Source organism: Vipera berus (assembly GCF_964194415.1).
Source record: "Vipera berus genome assembly, chromosome: Z".
Taxonomy (NCBI): domain Eukaryota; kingdom Metazoa; phylum Chordata; class Lepidosauria; order Squamata; family Viperidae; genus Vipera; species Vipera berus.
In genome coordinates this window covers 54,603,564-54,621,084 of record NC_138205.1, presented here as the reverse complement: position 1 = coordinate 54,621,084, position 17,521 = coordinate 54,603,564, and the positions used below count along the sequence as shown (strand labels likewise).

General features: G+C 42.5%; 1 protein-coding gene across 1 annotated transcript in view; it reads right to left on the bottom strand.

Annotated features, from left to right (window-relative positions):
• Positions 1–17,521, bottom strand: part of EPHA5 (EPH receptor A5) — a gene marked incomplete at its 3' end in the record, with an annotated part of 211,151 nt that overhangs the window by 30,427 nt on the left and 163,203 nt on the right. Inside the window, exons 7-10 of the mRNA XM_081346212.1 lie at positions 5,786–5,891; positions 5,046–5,118; positions 4,315–4,748; positions 21–88 (exon numbers count right to left, since the gene is read on the bottom strand). Of these exons, the coding sequence (XP_081202338.1) occupies positions 21–88; positions 4,315–4,748; positions 5,046–5,118; positions 5,786–5,891 (681 nt within the window). The remainder of the gene's footprint in view (positions 1–20; positions 89–4,314; positions 4,749–5,045; positions 5,119–5,785; positions 5,892–17,521) is intronic.

Genomic DNA, 17,521 nt, shown 5'->3' with positions numbered 1-17,521 from the left:
TTCCAATGCTTTTTACTTACTGTGGCCATTATGAAAGTGCATTTTTTCTTCTTCAGGATCTTGTTTAGCTTTGCTATAGCCACACCGCCTGTCGTGGGAAAAAAATTACATATATACATATATGCATACTTACATACATGTATACACTCTTTAGTACAGAAATATGCCATTATTACTTTAATAAATAGAGCAGTAATGGTAGCCATGAAATGAAACACATGGAAAAATCACTTAAAAGTTAATAAGAAGAATGCTGTGAAGATTAGCATGTTAGAGTAGTGATGAAAGTATTTCCTCACTAAATCAGTGGTTTCATTAAATATTACATTTCAGGACCAGAGGTTTTGTCTGCTTTTGGATTTGGGCTGGAGCCAAACTTCAGGGAACTTCTCTCTAGCACAGTGTGTGCTGTTCTGTGTGTGGTATTTGTATGTGGCTTTTTAGATGCTGATTGGAGTGCGTTGAACATTACATTGTCATAGATCTGGCTGGCCAGGAATCATGTTCTAAAGTGTTGTGAAGTGGCTGGACAGACCACTCAAGACAGCTGGTAACCTCAACAGATTTATTAGAACAGAGCAACAGATAACAGAGACATTCGGCTTTTTATAGTCTGTAACCGGTCGTCTGGACCAATCAGCGGCCGGTCTTTTCCCGCTTTGCTTTCTGCTCCAATCAGCTTCGCGAAACGTCTGACAGCTCGGTTTCTCGTGGCTGGGCGGCTTGTGTTGCTTTGACAGCTGAGAGCTGTCAACCGGTGCGCCTGCGTATAGTCGGGAGTTTTGACAGCTGTCAAAACTCCCGCGTGTTCGGCTGTCAAATACTTTACCTCACGTTATAGTTTTAGAGAATTAGAGTTAATACATTAAATGGAACTATTTACATATAATACACCCCTTACCCTTCCCCCGGATTGTTTTCACCCCCGTGTGTTTATTTATTTTATTTTATTTATTTATTTTATTTTATCACATTTGTATACCGCCCTTTCCCTGAGGACTCAGGGCGGTTTACAGGGAATTAAAAATCAAAACATACAAAAGTTAAAAACCAGTTAAAAAATATTAAATTCACCCTGTACACTTAAAAACCCCAGTTAAAATTTTCTCCTCAGCCTGGGCCCGGGAGCTCAAAGAGCCAGGTCTTCAGGCCCCGGCGGAATGATCGGAGGTCGGGGGCAGTCCTCAGCTCCACCGGCAGCTGGTTCCAGAGGGCAGGCGCTCCCACTGAGAAGGCCCTATCCCTGGGTGTCACCCGCCGGCAATCTCTCACCGGCGGAACCCTGAGCAGACCCTCCCTGTGGGAGCGCACTGGGCGAAGGGCGTTTGATGCCGGCAGCAGGTGTTCCCTCAAATAACCCGGACCCAGGCCATGTAGGGCTTTATAGGTGATAACCAGCACCTTGAATTTCACCCGGAGGGCAACCGGAAGCCAATGCAGCTCGCGGAGTAGAGGTGTTACATGGGAGTATCGGGAAACCCCCATTACAACTCGCGCGGCCGCATTCTGCACCAGTTGAAGCCTCCGAGTGGTCTTCAAGGGCAGCCCCATGTAGAGAGCGTTACAGTAGTCCAAACGGGAGGTCACAAGCGCATGAGTGACTGTGCGTAGGGCGTCTCGGTCCAGATAGGGACGCAACTGGCGCACCAGGCGAACCTGTGCAAAAGCCCCCCTGGTCACGGCTCCTATGTGATCTTCAAAATTGAGCCGTGAATCCAGGAGGACGCCCAAGTTGCGAGCCCTATCAACGGGGGGTAACACCTCACCCCCCATCGTTAGAGGTGGAATAACTTGGTTAACCCGAGACGCCGATATGCACAGCCACTCAGTCTTGGCGGGATTGAGACAAAGCCTGTTTCTCCCCATCCAGACCTGAACCGCCTCCAGGCACCGGGACATCACGGAGAGGGCATCACTGGGTTGGTTCGGGGTGGAAAGAAAAAGTTGGGTATCATCAGCGTACTGGTGATACCCCACCCCAAAACCACGAATGATCTCGCCCAGCGGCTTCATGTAGATGTTGAACAGGAGAGGCGAGAGAACCGACCCCTGAGGAACTCCACAAATGAGAGACCTCGGGGCGGATCTCTGCCCTCCTGTCAACACCGACTGCGAGCGGCCCTGGAGGTAGGAGGAGAACCACCGTAGAACGGTGCCTCCCACTCCCAACCCCCTGAGACGCCGCAGCAGGATACCATGGTCGATGGTATCGAAAGCCGCTGAGAGATCTAATAGGACCAGGACAGAGGAGCAACCCCTGTCCCTAGCCCTCCAGAGATCATTCACCAGCGCGACCAATGCCGTCTCCGTGCTGTGTCCGGGCCTGAAGCCCGATTGGTACGGGTCCAGATAATCAGTTTCCTCCAGGAACAGAGGGAGCTGATGCGCCACCACACTCTCAACAACCTTCGCCAGAAAGCGAAGGTTGGAGACTGGACGGTAGTTGTCTAAAGCAGCCGGGTCCAAAGCAGGCTTCTTGAGAAGGGGTCTCACCACCGCCTCCTTCAAGGCGGCAGGGAAGACACCCTCCTTCAGAGAAGCAGTTATTACTGCATGGAACCAGCCTCGTGTTCCCTCCCGAGCCGCATAAGCTAGCCAGGAGGGGCACGGATCCAACAAACAGGTGGTGGAGCTCAGTCTCCCCATGATCCTGTCCACATCATCAGGGGAAACAGGGTCGAACTCAGTCCAGATAACATGCTCAAGACCGCCTGATTCCTCCACATCAGACTCTGCCCAGTCAGAGTCCAGGCCGGTCCGGATCCGAGCGATTTTGTCCGCCAGATGATGACTAAACGATGGCCAGTGCCTCCCAATCAATTTGAGCGTAATTTCTTTCCGTTTTAGTCAGGGTCCGGGAATAAAATGCGATAGGTCTTTGAGTGCCGTCCTGGTCCAGGTGGCTGAAGACGGCTCCTATTCCGTACGGGGACGCATCGCAAGCGATGCAGACAGGGGCGTCCTCCTTAAATAGGGTGACAGTGGAGCTTTTGCAAATGATATTCTTAAGTGACTGGAAACTATTTTCATGTGCTCTTGTCCAGGTCCAAGGTTTGCCTTTATCTAATAATCTATGTAGGGGTTCTGCTATTGTAGCCTTGTGGGGAAGGAAGGCGTGATAGAAATTTAATAGCCCTAAAAACCCCTGAAGTTCTTGTTTGTTCTTGGGGCTGGGGGCTGCTTGAATAGCTTTAAGTTTGTCGTTGGTAGGATGGATGCCCTGGGCGTCAATTTTGTACCCGAGGAATTCCGTAGAGGGAACTCCTATGGAACACTTTTCTCTCTTTAGTTTAAACCCGGCAGTTCTGAACCGCTCTAGCACAGCTGACAATCTGTCAGCTAGAATGGCTTCTGTTTCTCCGGCGATGAGTACATCGTCAAAGTAAGGGGAGACCCCGGGGATTCCCTTTAAGGTTTTTTCCATGATGCTTTGAAATATGCCTGGGGCTGCCGAAATGCCGAATTGCAGTCTTGTCACTTTAAATGCTCCGCGGTGTGTGACAATTGTCTGGGCGACCACGGTGTCATCGGTCACAGGCAATTGCAAGTACGCCTGCGTGAGGTCTAATTTTGCAAAAATGGCGCCGGAGCGGATGGAGGCGAGGACGTCTCTCACCGCTGGGATGGGGTAAGAGTGAGCGTTGAGCGCTAAGTTTAGGGTCGCTTTATAATCAGCGCACAATCTAATTTGCCCATTAGGTTTTACAGGGGTTACGATGGGGGTTTCCCAGCTGCCCCCGTCAGTAGGTTCTAAAACTCCCAGCTTGACAAGGCGTTCCAGTTCGTCCTCAATTTTTTGTTTGAGGGCGAAGGGAACCCTCCTGGCTCTAATTTTGACAGGTTGTATGGCGGGGTTTAAGTTAAGGGCGATAGGAGCGATATTTGCCCAATGAACCATCGAAGACGTCTGCATATTTTCTGCAGACGGCCTCGAGGTTTGAAGTTTGCACTGTGTTGACGCCAGTAATGGCAATGCCTAAGGGGCTAAACCAATTTAACCCTATTAGATTAGTGCGATCCCCTTGGGTGACTATTACCTCGAGGGGCCCCTTGAATTTTTTATACTCCACCCAAACCTTGGCTTTCCCCTTGAGCTGTATTGGCATCTTCTGGTAGTCCGCTAACTGAACCTGTGGGGGTTCTAACAGTATTGCTTTTTTACTGCGCCGGCAGATTTCCCTGTACGTTTTTAACGAAATTAGGGTTACTGCTGAACCTGAGTCTACCTCCATGTCACAGTAGACTCCCTGAAGCTTTGTTTTAATTTTTACCTTAGGGCTTAAGTAGTGCACTCTGTCTACTGCCTCCACTAACCCTTCTGGGGACTTTTCCTTCCTGGCTCGGAGGGTGACCGTACCTGGGGGGTTAGCCTCCACTTCGTGCAGGTTGTCGCGGGGACAGCTTCGGCAGACGGGTTTAATGTGGCCAGTCTTACCACAATTGTGGCATTTTGCGCTCCGGAACCGGCAGTTGGCCCGGGCATGGTTGCCCCCGCAGCTGGCACAGTTGTTGCGTTGTTCTCTTTGAGCTGGGATGATGTTTCTCGGTTTAGGACGGTCGTTGTTGTCACTTCGTCTATTTTGCCTTCTCTCCATCCGGCGTTGTATTGCGTCGGTGTCTGTCAGGTCTATGGATTCTTCGTCACTGAAGGACGCTTCGTCCTGATGGACGCTTCCTTGGGGTTCCGCCGTAGTTCGGGCGAGGGTCTTCCTGTGGTTGTCTTCATATGCCAAGATCTCCCGGGAGACCTCGGCGAGAGTCATATCAGGTTTAGACGTGATTTTTTTCTTGAGGCGTTCGTCCCTCAACCCGATGACCACTTGGTCCCGGATCCGATCTTCTAGGTCAGGAAAGTTGCAGCTCCGCGCGGCGTGCCGGACTCCTGCGATGAAGTCGTTCGCAGCTTCATCCGGCCGCTGTCTTCGCTGGGCGAACTGTACCCGCCAGTACAGTTCCGAGCGGGCCGGCATGTAGTGTTTGTTGAGCCGGTCGATGAGCTCGGTGTATGGAACCTCGGTGATCGGCACAGGGCTGAAGAGCCCTACAGCGGCATCGTAGACGGGTGGACCGCTGATGTAGAGGAGCGCTGCGGCTTTGGCTCTGTCGTCCGTAATTTTGCTGACGAGGAGGAATCCCTCGACCTGCCCCAGATGCGACTCCCATCGCTCCGGGTGGCGGGTGTCGAATTCCCTCACTCGTCCGAAATTGGCCATGCTGTCTGGGTCCGGTGGTCCGCTTCGCGATGGAAGTTAAAACTTCCAGTGACTAGCTCCGCCGGCCTGGAACTCTCTTCCTGGCCGTGACTTCAGCTCTGGGAAGCGGATCCCACCTTCGTCGCCAGTGAAGTGGCTGGACAGACCACTCAAGACAGCTGGTAACCTCAACAGATTTATTAGAACAGAGCAACAGATAACAGAGACATTCGGCTTTTTATAGTCTGTAACCGGTCGTCTGGACCAATGAGCGGCCGGTCTTTTCCCGCTTTGCTTTCTGCTCCAATCAGCTTCGCGAAACGTCTGACAGCTCGGTTTCTCGTGGCTGGGCGGCTTGTGTTGCTTTGACAGCTGAGAGCTGTCAACCGGTGCGCCTGCGTATAGTCGGGAGTTTTGACAGCTGTCAAAACTCCCGCGTGTTCGGCTGTCAAATACTTTACCTCACGTTATAGTTTTAGAGAATTAGAGTTAATACATTAAATGGAACTATTTACATATAATACAGTTTGGCTAGATAAAAGCTGGAGGGACAGAGAAGAAGGGTACAAAGAATACTGGGGTTTTTTCCTTACCTTCCGCTGAGAAGGAAACCAATTACAACAGCCAAAAGAATCACTCCCACAGTAACAGATACAGCAATTATAGGGATCTGACGCTGATCACTGGATGCAACTACTGCTGAGAGGAGAAACAAAAGGGGATATGATGGTTAAAAGTGCTGCCACTTAGGGGCTTCAACTTAGAGACTAATGGAGAAAGACTCGAGATTCTTTAATACAGACTTAAAGAAAATATGATCAAACATCCTGGGAGAAGATGCAGCTCTTTTAAGGAGTTTTTAACAGCATTCCCAAATATTGGAAAGAATGCTTTGTCTATCACAGAGCTTTTCAACCTTTTCACTGATTATACTGCTTTTAGGATATGGCAACATCAGAGTACCATCAGTCACCTAGCAAGGTGTCAAAAATGTGATGACCAAAAAAAAAAGGGAAAAAAGTGATGAAGTAGAGGTAGTCCTCAACTTACAATAGTTCACTTAGTGACTGTTTGGAGTTACAATGGCACTAAAAAAAGTGCCCCCCAAGCCACAGCTGAGCAAGACACCTGCCTGCCTGCCCAGCGGCGCTCTTCCTCCTGTCCAAGGTTTTCATTGTTGTGAGCATATCTGTTGAGGATTGGCAGTGGGGGGGGAGTGGGGGGTGTTTGCTTTTTATTCCCCTCCCTCTGCTGGGTGGTCACATGACCCTGGGACACTGTGACCATCATAAATATGAATCAGTTCTCAAGCATCTGAATGTAACTCACAAGACCCTGGAAATGCTGCAACATTCCAGCTGATCGGCGCTTCTTCTGGGCTCAGCAGAAGCGCCGGGATCAGTGCTGAGCTCCAGCTGGAGCCTGGCACTAATCCTGGCACTTCTGCTGAGCCCTGTCAGCTCCGAAGAAGTGCTAATCCTGGTGCTTCCGCTGAGCCCTGACAGCCCTGCAGCTCCAGCCATCTCTCGCTCAGGCTTGTGCGGTGCTGCCACTGGTTCAGCTCATTCCGCTCCGCTACCACTTTTCTAGGATGGTCATGTACCACCTGCCAGGTGCCAATGTACCACAGGTGGTACCCATACCACTGGTTGAAAAGCCCTGTTTATAGTTATTAATATTTAATTTTATTTATCTGTTATAAAGATCATGCAAATTTAGTTCTAAGTTATTTTAACTGAAGTTACAACTGCACTGAATAAAGTGGCTTATGACTATTCTTTGCTCCTAGGACTGTTATAGCATCCCCATAATCATGTGATCAAAATTTGGGCACTTGGCAAATGACATGTATTTATAATGTTTGCAGTGTCCTGGGATCATGCGATTGTCATTTGCAATCTTCTCAGCTGGCTTCCAATAAGCAAAGTTAATAAGGGAAGTCAGGTTTACTTAACAACTGCATGATTAATTTAACAACTGCAGTGATTTACTTAACAACTATTGCAAAAAATATCATAAAATCAGGTATAACTTGCTTAACAACTGCCTTCCTTTGCAGTAGAAATTCTGGTCCTAATTGTTGTCACGGCAAGGACTGCCTGTATTGTGTTTATTGACAACACTAATAACCTCTGTCACCTCTTGTGAAAGATATTGTGATGAGATTTCATTACATTTTTTTCCTGAGTCTCAACTGAGACTGAATGAAAAACCTGTCAAGTCCCATTTGAAAAAACCCTTTTCCAAAAAATCAGCTGAAATAATTTCTCAGCCTGGTCTCCAGATTTATTGATTTATAATTCCTACAACACCTAACCATCCAAATAGAAACTATATTTCAATGTATTTTAAACTACTAGTCTGGGAGATTTTTTCTCTTGAAATGTGTAATTACTTTCTGGATTTAGTGATATGTACTACACTTAGCTATGCACATTCCAAAAAGTAGTCAGGGACCAGACAAAAACTACACACTTTAATTTAATGTAAATTACATTAATTAAATATCATAAATATGGTTATACCCAGGATATTTAATTGTTTTTTAAAATTCTTTCACTATAGGATGTACAAGATGTCATAGAAGACTCAGCATATTGAATGCAAATAGTCTATGAAGGATTCCAGGTTGCTCAACCCTAATTAAGCTCATAATATACAAAGAATTAACCTCTGAAACTTCAAAATCTGAAATAATTTCAAAAGTTTCAAATACTTTAAGATCTGTTTTCTCCACTTAAATAGTAAACCAAGATTGGATCTTGTTAATATTTGGATAGAAAATCACCAGGAAATATTTCAGCTGTAGCTTATAGTGTGGTATATTTTTTTAAAAAATCCTGAAGATGCCAATTGTAAGCTGCTTCCATATTGGTACCAAGAAAACTTGAGGGATGTGTCTATGAAATCAACAGGTTGTTTTAAAAAATTTTTTATTCAGTCGAGATTATCTCACAAAATGGAAAATGTAGCTAGTTTCCAGCAGAGTTACAATATTTTCTTTTGAACTCTCTTATATATTAAGATATGCAGAAGAAGCCCTATAGCAATGTAGCAATGCTTATTTTTGGGACTTATAAGAAACTGTTTCTTTTTTAAAATTTAATTAAAAAGAAAAAAATTAATACAAACTAAAAATAAAAAAGATGAAGAAAAAAATAAAATAGGAAAAAAAATAGGAACACAGTAAAGATAAATACAACGTATATAGCAATGATTTCCCCCTTGTCACAAGTATAATTGTAGTAATTCATCATCTTCCTATTCTCTATCTCCTATCTATAAAAAAATTATATTCCTTAATTTTTAACAATTTTGATCTTTACTCTATTCAAATAATAGTCTAAAACTCAATTTCTTTTTATTTGTCCCATTTTCCTTATCATGAAACACTTCAAAAGTTTAACAACTTGTTTTTTGTAAGAATAGAAGAGAACAGAGCTGAAAGGGACCTTGGCGTTCTTCTGGTCCAGCTCCTTGCTCAAGTAGGAGAGGTCCCATACCATTTCAGACAATACCATTTCAGACTGGCTGTCCAGTCTCTTTTTAAAACCTTCAGTGATGAAGGCAACTCTGAAGGCAAGCTATTCCACTGATTAATTGTTCTCACTGTTAGAAAATTTCTCCTTAATTTCAAGTTGCTTCTCTCCTTGATTAGTTTCCATCCATCGTTTCTTGTCCTGTCCTCTGGTGCTTTCAAAAATAAGATGACCCTCTGTTCTTTGTGGCAGCCCCTCAAATACTGGAGTACTGCAATCATGTCACCCCTAGTCTTTTTTTTTCTCTAGACTAGCCAAACCCAAATCTCGCAACCATTCTTCATATCTTTTAGTTTTCAGGACTTTAATCATCTTAGTTGTTCTTCTCTGCACCTTTTTCAAACTCTCAATATCTTTTTTGTAGTGTGATGACCAAAACTGGATGCAGTATTCCAGGTCTTACTAAGGTTTTATAAAATGGTACTAATATTTCATGTGATTTTGATTCTATGCCTCTGTTTATAGAACAAAGAATTGTATTAGCTTTTTTGGCTGCTGCTGCACACTGCTGGCTCATGTTTAAATGATTGTCCACTAGGACTCCAAGGCCCTTCTCACAGTTACTGCTTTTGAACCAGGTCTAGCCTAAACTGTACTTATTTCTTTTGTTTTTCCTGCCTAGGTGCATCTTTCTTTTCTCCACATTAAGTTTCATTTTGTTGGATAGGGCTTATTGTTTAAATCTGTCAAGGTCTTTTTGGATCCCGAGCTTGTCTTCTGGGGTGTTGGCTATATCTGGTGGACAAAATTGCTCAGATTCGGGCTGGTCTGGACTCTGACTGGGCAGTATCTGACGAGAGGGAAACGATGAGTTTGGCCGAGAACATTTGGGAAGAGTTTGATCCTGTGACTCCAGATGAAGTGGACAGGATCATGGAGAAATTAAGTGCCGCCACGTGTTTGTTGGACCCGTGTCCCTCCTGGCTGGTCTATGCGTCTCGGGAGGTTACACGAGGCTGGCTCCTAGCAGTTATCAATGCCTCACTGAGTGAAGGGTACTTCCCTACCGCCTTGAAAGAGGCGGTGGTAAGGCCCCTCCTTAAGAAGTCTGCATTGGATCCAGCTATTTTAAACAACTTTCGTCCTGTCTCCAACCTTCGCTTTCTTGCGAAGGTCGTTGAGAGCGTGGTGGCACGGCAGCTCCCATTAGTCCTGGAGGAAACTGAGTATCTGGATCCGTACCAATCAGGTTTCAGGCCCGGGTACAGCACAGAGACGGCATTGGTCGCGCTGGTGAATGATCTCTGGCGGGCCCGAGATAGGGGTTATTCCTCTGTCCTGGTCCTATTAGATCTCTCAGCGGCTTTTGATACCATCGACCATGGTATCTTGCTGCGTCGTCTAGAGGGGTTGGGAGTGGGAGGCACCGTTCTGCGGTGGTTCTCCTCCTACCTCTCGGGCAGTTCACAGACAGTGTTGGCAGGGGGGCAGAGGTCAACCCCTAGGCCCCTTAGTTGTGGGATGCCTCAGGGGTCGGTACTCTCGCCCCTCCTGTTCAACATCTATATGAAGCCGCTGGGAGAGATCATCCGTGGCTTTGGGGTGAGGTATCATCAATATGCTGATGATACCCAGCTTTTCATCTCCACCCCGAACCAACCCAGTGATGCCCTCGATGTGATGTCCCGTTGCCTGGAAGCGGTACAGATTTGGATGGGAAAGAACAGGCTCCGACTCAACCCGGCCAAGACTGAGTGGCTTTACGTACCGGCATCTCGTTTAGTCCAAGAGGTTGCATCTTTGGTTATAGGAGGAGAGATGTTACCTCCCGTTGATAGAGCACGCAATCTAGGCATCCTCCTGGATTCACGACTCAGTTTTGAAGATCATATTGGAGTCATGGCTAGGGGGGCATTTGCCCAGATTCCCCTGGTACGCCAGTTGCGCCCCTTTCTGGACCGAGATGCCCTACGCACAGTCTCCCACGCACTCGTTACCTCCCGTATAGATTGCTGCAATGCTCTCTACATGGGGCTGCCCTTAAAGACCACCCAGAGGCTTCAGCTGGTGCAGAGTGCGGCTGCACGGGTAGTGATTGGAGCACCCCGATACTCCCATATTACACCCCTCCTGCGTGAGCTGCATTGGTTACCGGTTGCCCTCCGGGTGAGATTTAAGGTGCTGGTACTTACCTTTAAAGCCCTACATGGCTTAGGCCCGAGATACTTGCAGGACCATCTGCTGCCAGGAATGAATTCCCATCGCCCAGTTCGCTCACACAGAGAAGGCCTCCTCAGGGTACCATTGGCTAGAGAATGTCAGCTAGCGACCCCCAGGGGAAGGGCCTTCTCTGTGGGAGCGCCAGCCCTGTCCCCCCTGAGCTTCGGATGGCCCAAGATCTCCAGTCCTTTTGCCGCGGCCTCAAAACACTCCTTTTCCACCTGGCTGACCTGGACTGACAGGGGTTTTTAATTATGTTTACAATTTTTAACTCTAATTTTTAATTTATTTTAATTTAATTTTTTAATTTTAATTTATTGTACAGAGGCCTTTAATTTTAATTTTATCTTAATTTCTGTATTTATTGTATGTTATTGTTGTTAGCCGCCCTGAGTCCTTCGGGAGATAGGGCGGGATATAAGTCCCATTAATAAATAAATAAATAAATAAATAAAGTCTAAGTATACTATGTCCACAGCGTTTCACTGGTCTACTAATTTAATCACTTTGACAAAGAATGAAATAAGATTGGTTTGACAAGATCTGTTTTTAACAATGCATGCTGTTATTTGTTTCTAAATGTTCGCAGATTTGTTTACTCTATTTTATATCCAGTGCAGCATCTTTTCTGTATTTTCTTGTAGCCTTCATTTTTAAATCCACTCTTAGATCAGCCTCATACTTGTCTAGTAAAATTTGTTTCTTTTCTATAACATCTTTTAGACACAAGTCTATCCACAAAGGAAAACAGTTAACTTCTAGCTCATTTTCACAAATATTGGCCCATGTTCTGCATTAGTGAAAATTAAATGTTTTCTCCTTTAAATATACTCTTTATGTAATTATATAACCCTTTAGTGACCAAAGTTCATAATCCTATTGTTTTTTTAAGAATTCAAAATAATAGTATTTTCCCTCAGAAAGGATTTTTATAATTAATTTCAGCATCTTAATTGAAATCCATTAGTGCATTTATAAGTTTCTAAAATAAATGTTCTAATTGCTCTTTTGCTATTTAGTCCCCACCCCACCCTCAAAAGCATTTTTAAAGTCTTTAAATATATATTTACAACATATTTCACTAAAGATTGAAGGAAATTAATCTGGTATTTTAAGATTTGGCCCTCAAAAGGTTCCTAATATCTGAAAAGCAGTTAAGAAGCAATTTCCAAATTTGATTAGAAAAGGAGTATAGTTAGAAGAATGCTAACCCTATGTGCATAAAGGGAGTGACCCTCATATCCCAGAGTTCTAAACCTATCAGATAAAAAAGCTACACTGCAATCTCCTTGTGAGGACCAACTGTGTGGAGGATTTGGGGGCAATTTCAGGTCTTCTCTTTGTCTAGAAAGGTATCACAAAGAGTCAGTCAGCATGCTTATTGGCTCTTTATTCTGCAGTAGTCATCAGCTCCACTCTCAGCAGAGCAATCTTCAATCTTCAGTTTGTCATCTCTTCCCTAGAAGTTAGGGAAATTAATTTTTCCCTACTTAGCCAAATGTGGGAACTCTGATTTATTATATTTTATTTTTATGATGATTAATATCCTTATCTACGATATCATTTTTATTGCTAGGTTGAATAACATGTTAATATAATATTAATATATTATATATAACATTAATTATATAAATAATATTTATGATATTAATTATAATTAATATCATAAATCAAAATATAACTTAATAAGCCCAATTCACATCACAGAGTTGTTTTTGTAGGAAAAATTGGAGAAAGATGTGCTGGATATGTTTGCTACCTTGAGTTATTTGTAAAAATAATATAGGCAGGATACAAATAAATAAATTCCAGCTTGCTTCTTAATAAGACAGAAAAATGTGGAATAGATAGCATCAGTTGGATTGACTGACTGACCAAACACACTCAATATGTAGTCCTCAAGAGAACCACCTCTACATGGAGAGAAGCAAGCAGTGCAATATCCCAAGGTTCTGTCTTAGGCCCAGTACTCCTCAATATCTTCATAAATATTTTAAATGGAGGGACAGAAGGGGAATTCATCAAATTTGCAGACAACACTAAGTTGGGAGAATAGCCAACAACTTAGAAGACAGGCTCAAGATCCAGAAGGAACTTGACAGACTTGAACAATTGTTTATCCAACAATGTACAATTCAGTGGTGAGAAAAGCAAGATTTTACACTTAGACAAGAAAAACCAACTACAGAATAAGTGGTACCTAGCTCAACAGCAATAACTATGAGAGGAATCTATGAGTCCTAGTGGAGAACTACAAGTATGAATCAGTAGTGTACTGCAGGTGCCAAAAAAACCAATGCAGTCTAAGTGGCATCAAAAGAGAGATAGCATCATGATTACATAAAGCAATTGTACCACTTTAAATTGGTAAGTCCATGTTTGAAATTCTGTTATCTAATTTTTGTTGCAGTGATAAAAAAGGATGTTCAGACTCTAGAAAGAGCACAGGAAAAGCAACAAAGATGGTTAGAGAACTGGAAGTAAAGAATATAATGAACAGTTGCGAGAACCGGGTATGTCTAGTCCAGGGGTCGGCAACCGGAAAAAGGAAAAGAGCCACTCAGAACCGGTTCCATCACACAAACAAAAAAGTGGGAGCCGCAAAAAGTGCGCGCGCGTGCGTCCACTCAGAGGGTCTGCTTTCAGGGCTGATACCCCCAATTTCCCTGGGCAGTTTCCTTTCACTGAGCCAAAGCTTTACTTGCACTGGTGGCTCAGAAGGAACCAATTCTTCCCTTCAAAGTGCCAGAATGCCATACCAGTGTGTTCTATGACAAAAAAAAAGCACTGGTTGTAACATTGAAAAATTTGGGAGACTTAAAATATTTTGGAAATGTTATTTGCATGAAAAACTAACAGACTGAACTCTCAAGAAAAAAGTCCTGGTTGAAAGATAGACTTGTAATGACATCTAGTGGTGAAAAGAGGAACAACACTAAGACTTTTGTTTTGTTTTGCTTTGTATGCTGTTTAGAAAGAATGATCTTGGTTTGAAGCCTAGACAGAAATAGTAAGCTAGGCTCTTTGATGTTCCTGAACTTCTCAGCCTTGCAAAGTGCAGCTGGAAAAGAAGAGAAGAGAATCTTTTGGGGCTGTTTTTCTGCAGGATGGATTATAAATATAAACTATTTTGAAGCCAACTGGCTTTCTGGGATTATAAATATATATTGCTTGATCTGCAATATCAAGAACTTTTCAGAGACAGAAAAAACTTGACACTTGGTTATTCTCTTTGGGAGAGGCTCTATGGATTATTAACTTGGAATAGTAGGGCCTTGAGGATTATAAATCTTGATTAACTGATAATTTTGATTTATTGGATAACTGCTTGGAGTTGGTGCTGAAAGACAAAAGTGGATTATGAATTTTTTTCTTCCCTCTTTTTTATGGGGAGTCTATTGGATTATAGATTTTTATTCTCAAGAACTATTTACAGATAGAAGAAATCTGACTCTTGGCAATTCCATTTGGGGGTGGCCTTGTGGTTTATAAACTTTATACAATAGGACTCTTTTTGGCCTACAAATTGGAGCTGATTGATAACAGATAATTATTTGGAGCTGAGATTGAAGGACAGAACTGGACTACAAACTCTCTTCCATCCTTTCTCCCTGTTTGGGGGTGGAGCCTATTGAATTACAAGAGACTACAGAAAAAGATTATCAGAATTGTTTGAAATAAACTTAAAGGACATATTGTAAGATTGAAGGTTTTGTATAAAATTGATAACTGGGGAATATATTAGAACTGAGGAGTTCTGGAGGGTGGGAATAAAAATGAGTGTTTCTCATCTAGCTAAAATTAGCAAAAAACTATCCTCAGTGCCATTGTCTACTACCCCCAGTCCTGTGTATCAATTCATGCAATGTTACAAGAAAAAACCAACAGCTTCCAGAAGGAAATGCAAATTACATTATAAGCAATCCAGGAGGCTATTACTTCACATAAAGAAGACATGAAGAGAAATCATGAAGAGATGAAAGATAATTGATAAAATGAAGGAAGAAATTCATGACTTGAAATCTCAATTAGAAAACTTTCAACAGAAGATCACAAAGAATGAGCAAAGGCTTCAGAAAGCAGAAGACAAATCAGTAGAAACAGATCAAAAGCTGGAAGAAATAAAAGATGCAAATCAAGATTGATGCACGCAAATAAAGAACTGGAAGACTCAATAGCGGTTTTGGAAATGGAAAAGGCAACTCACTTTTTAAGATTTCAGAACATAATGGATGATAAGGAAGAAGATCTCACGGACTTGATGACAGAACTGCTAGCTGGAGTGTTGGAAACCGGAAAACAGGAAATGGAAGGAGAGATAGATCAAACATTTAGAGTCAATTCAAGCTATGCAAGAAGAAACAAAGTGCCTAGAGAGGTACATGTTAGATTTGTCAAAAAATCAATAAGAGATGAGATATTGAGAAGAGTCAGAGATGACCCATTGCAATACAAGGGAAAATAAATTGTAGTCTTGAAGCAGATACCTAGGAGACAAGCCCTAAATAATTGACAAAGATTGAAGAATTTGGAGAAGAAGCAAGATTGAAAATAAACAGAGATAAAACTAAAGTGATAGTTAAAAATCTTACAGATAGACAAAAAAAATCAATTGTCATAAAAACAGATCTTCAGACAGTTAAGAAAGTTAAATTACTGGGGATATATTTAACAGCAAGGTGTGCAACATTAAAAGTAGATAATTATCTTAAACTATTAAAACAAAATCAGATTTGGAAAGATGGAAAAATTTACAATTATCAACCTTGGGAAGAATAGCGATGGTGAAAATGAATATTTTACCAAAACTACTTTTCATACTCCAAACAATACCTATGAAATTAGAGATTTTTTTGATGAGTTAAATGCATTGATTTTGAAATTCATCTGGCAAGGGAAAAATGCCAGAATAAGACTGAAATTGCTACAAGAAGCAAAAGAAAATGGAGGATTTGGGCTACCAGACTGAGTTCTATACTATCAAGCAGCTGCATTAACATGGGTAAAATAATGGATAGCTCTTAGACACAAAAGAATACTATACCTAGAAGGACATGACCTACAACTTGGATGGCATGCCTTTCTATGGTATGGGAAGAATAAAATCCATAAATACTTTCAAAATCATTATATAAGAAATGCTTTGCTTTTGACATGGGAAAAGATAAAAATGAAAATTTATATGAAAATACCAAGATGGAGCTCAACAATAGAAGCGTTTGTGCACACAAAATTAATCAATTATGAGAAGCTTATGTCATACAAAGACATTCTGAATACTGATGGGAAATTACAAACTAAACAAGAACTGGAAGAACAGGGTATTGAGCTATCATGCTGGCTACACTTGCAAATGCAAATGAGATACGAAAAAGATGCTAAAACATATGGTTTCTATAAAGATCAAACAGTGTTTGACCAGATACTATCAATTTATAATTACAGCCATAGGCCAACACATAAAATTAAACATTCAAGTAAAACAGAACTAAACAGAACTGAACACAAGAAGGCATAGCAATATATTACAATTAATGATATAATCAATGAGTGTCCAAAGTCTGCCTAGTTTTACAGACAGTATAACAAAACCCATCTACCTTCAGAGAGACTGACCTGACAATAAAAATACATTGAGTATGGTCTAATACTGAATAAAAACATGTAATAAAATTAATTATAAAAGATTATTAAAAAGATCTAATATATTTATGTTTATGGTGAATCCCCAGTGCGGCTGCACAGAATCTATCCACCTGCGCCATGATCACTGCCTGCTCATCCTTAAGAAGCCACCGTAGATAAATACTTTCCAAACATCCAAGATACCTATCGATTATGGGGAGGATATGGTTTTTCCAAATAGCTCTATAGAAGGAACATTGAAAGAGTATGTGTCCAATAGTCTCCACCTCTCCTGAGCCACAGGAGCAGTCTTTCAGACAAGTGTCTTTTTATACTTGCCATACAGGACAGCCGATGGAAACGCATGGCACCTTGCCATCAAAAATGCTTTCCAGTGGTTTACTGACTCCAACTGACTAAGATAACAGGCAGATTAACAACATATCTAAAAGAGACTGGAGCCAGAAACAGCAGAGCTAAACCTAAGTCTGCTTGCCTCTCGATGTCCTCTACCCTTTGTCACAAAATTTGTTTAGCTTAGTTATAGTCCAATTTGAGTATTGAGACTAAAGAGAACCATAGTTTGGCAAGATTGGACTTGACTGCCTTGATCCACGAAGCATAGAATTTATCTTGGAGGATTAATGGAGCAAGGCCTTGCGAAAAGCAATTAAGCCTTAGTCAGATATTTAAGGAAGCTATACAGATTTTTGCTTCAACTTTTATCAATCCTGTCTCCAGGCACAGAAGTGCAATTGAGATACAATGCAGCATTTGGAGAATTGTTCTAATAAATTTGGATTGAACTCTTTCTAATGGTGTGAAACATGAAGCTGAGGGGTCTGAGCAGGGTCCCGTAGAGAAGCTGTGCTAGTGACTTGGCCAGAAAGAGCTTAATTGTGGCTGGAACATAATATACTCCCTTTGTGCGAAAAAATTTAAGGATGAAGTTCGCTAATCGTTGGCCAGAGGCAGCTGCATATTCTCCATGTGGTTTTTGTGAGC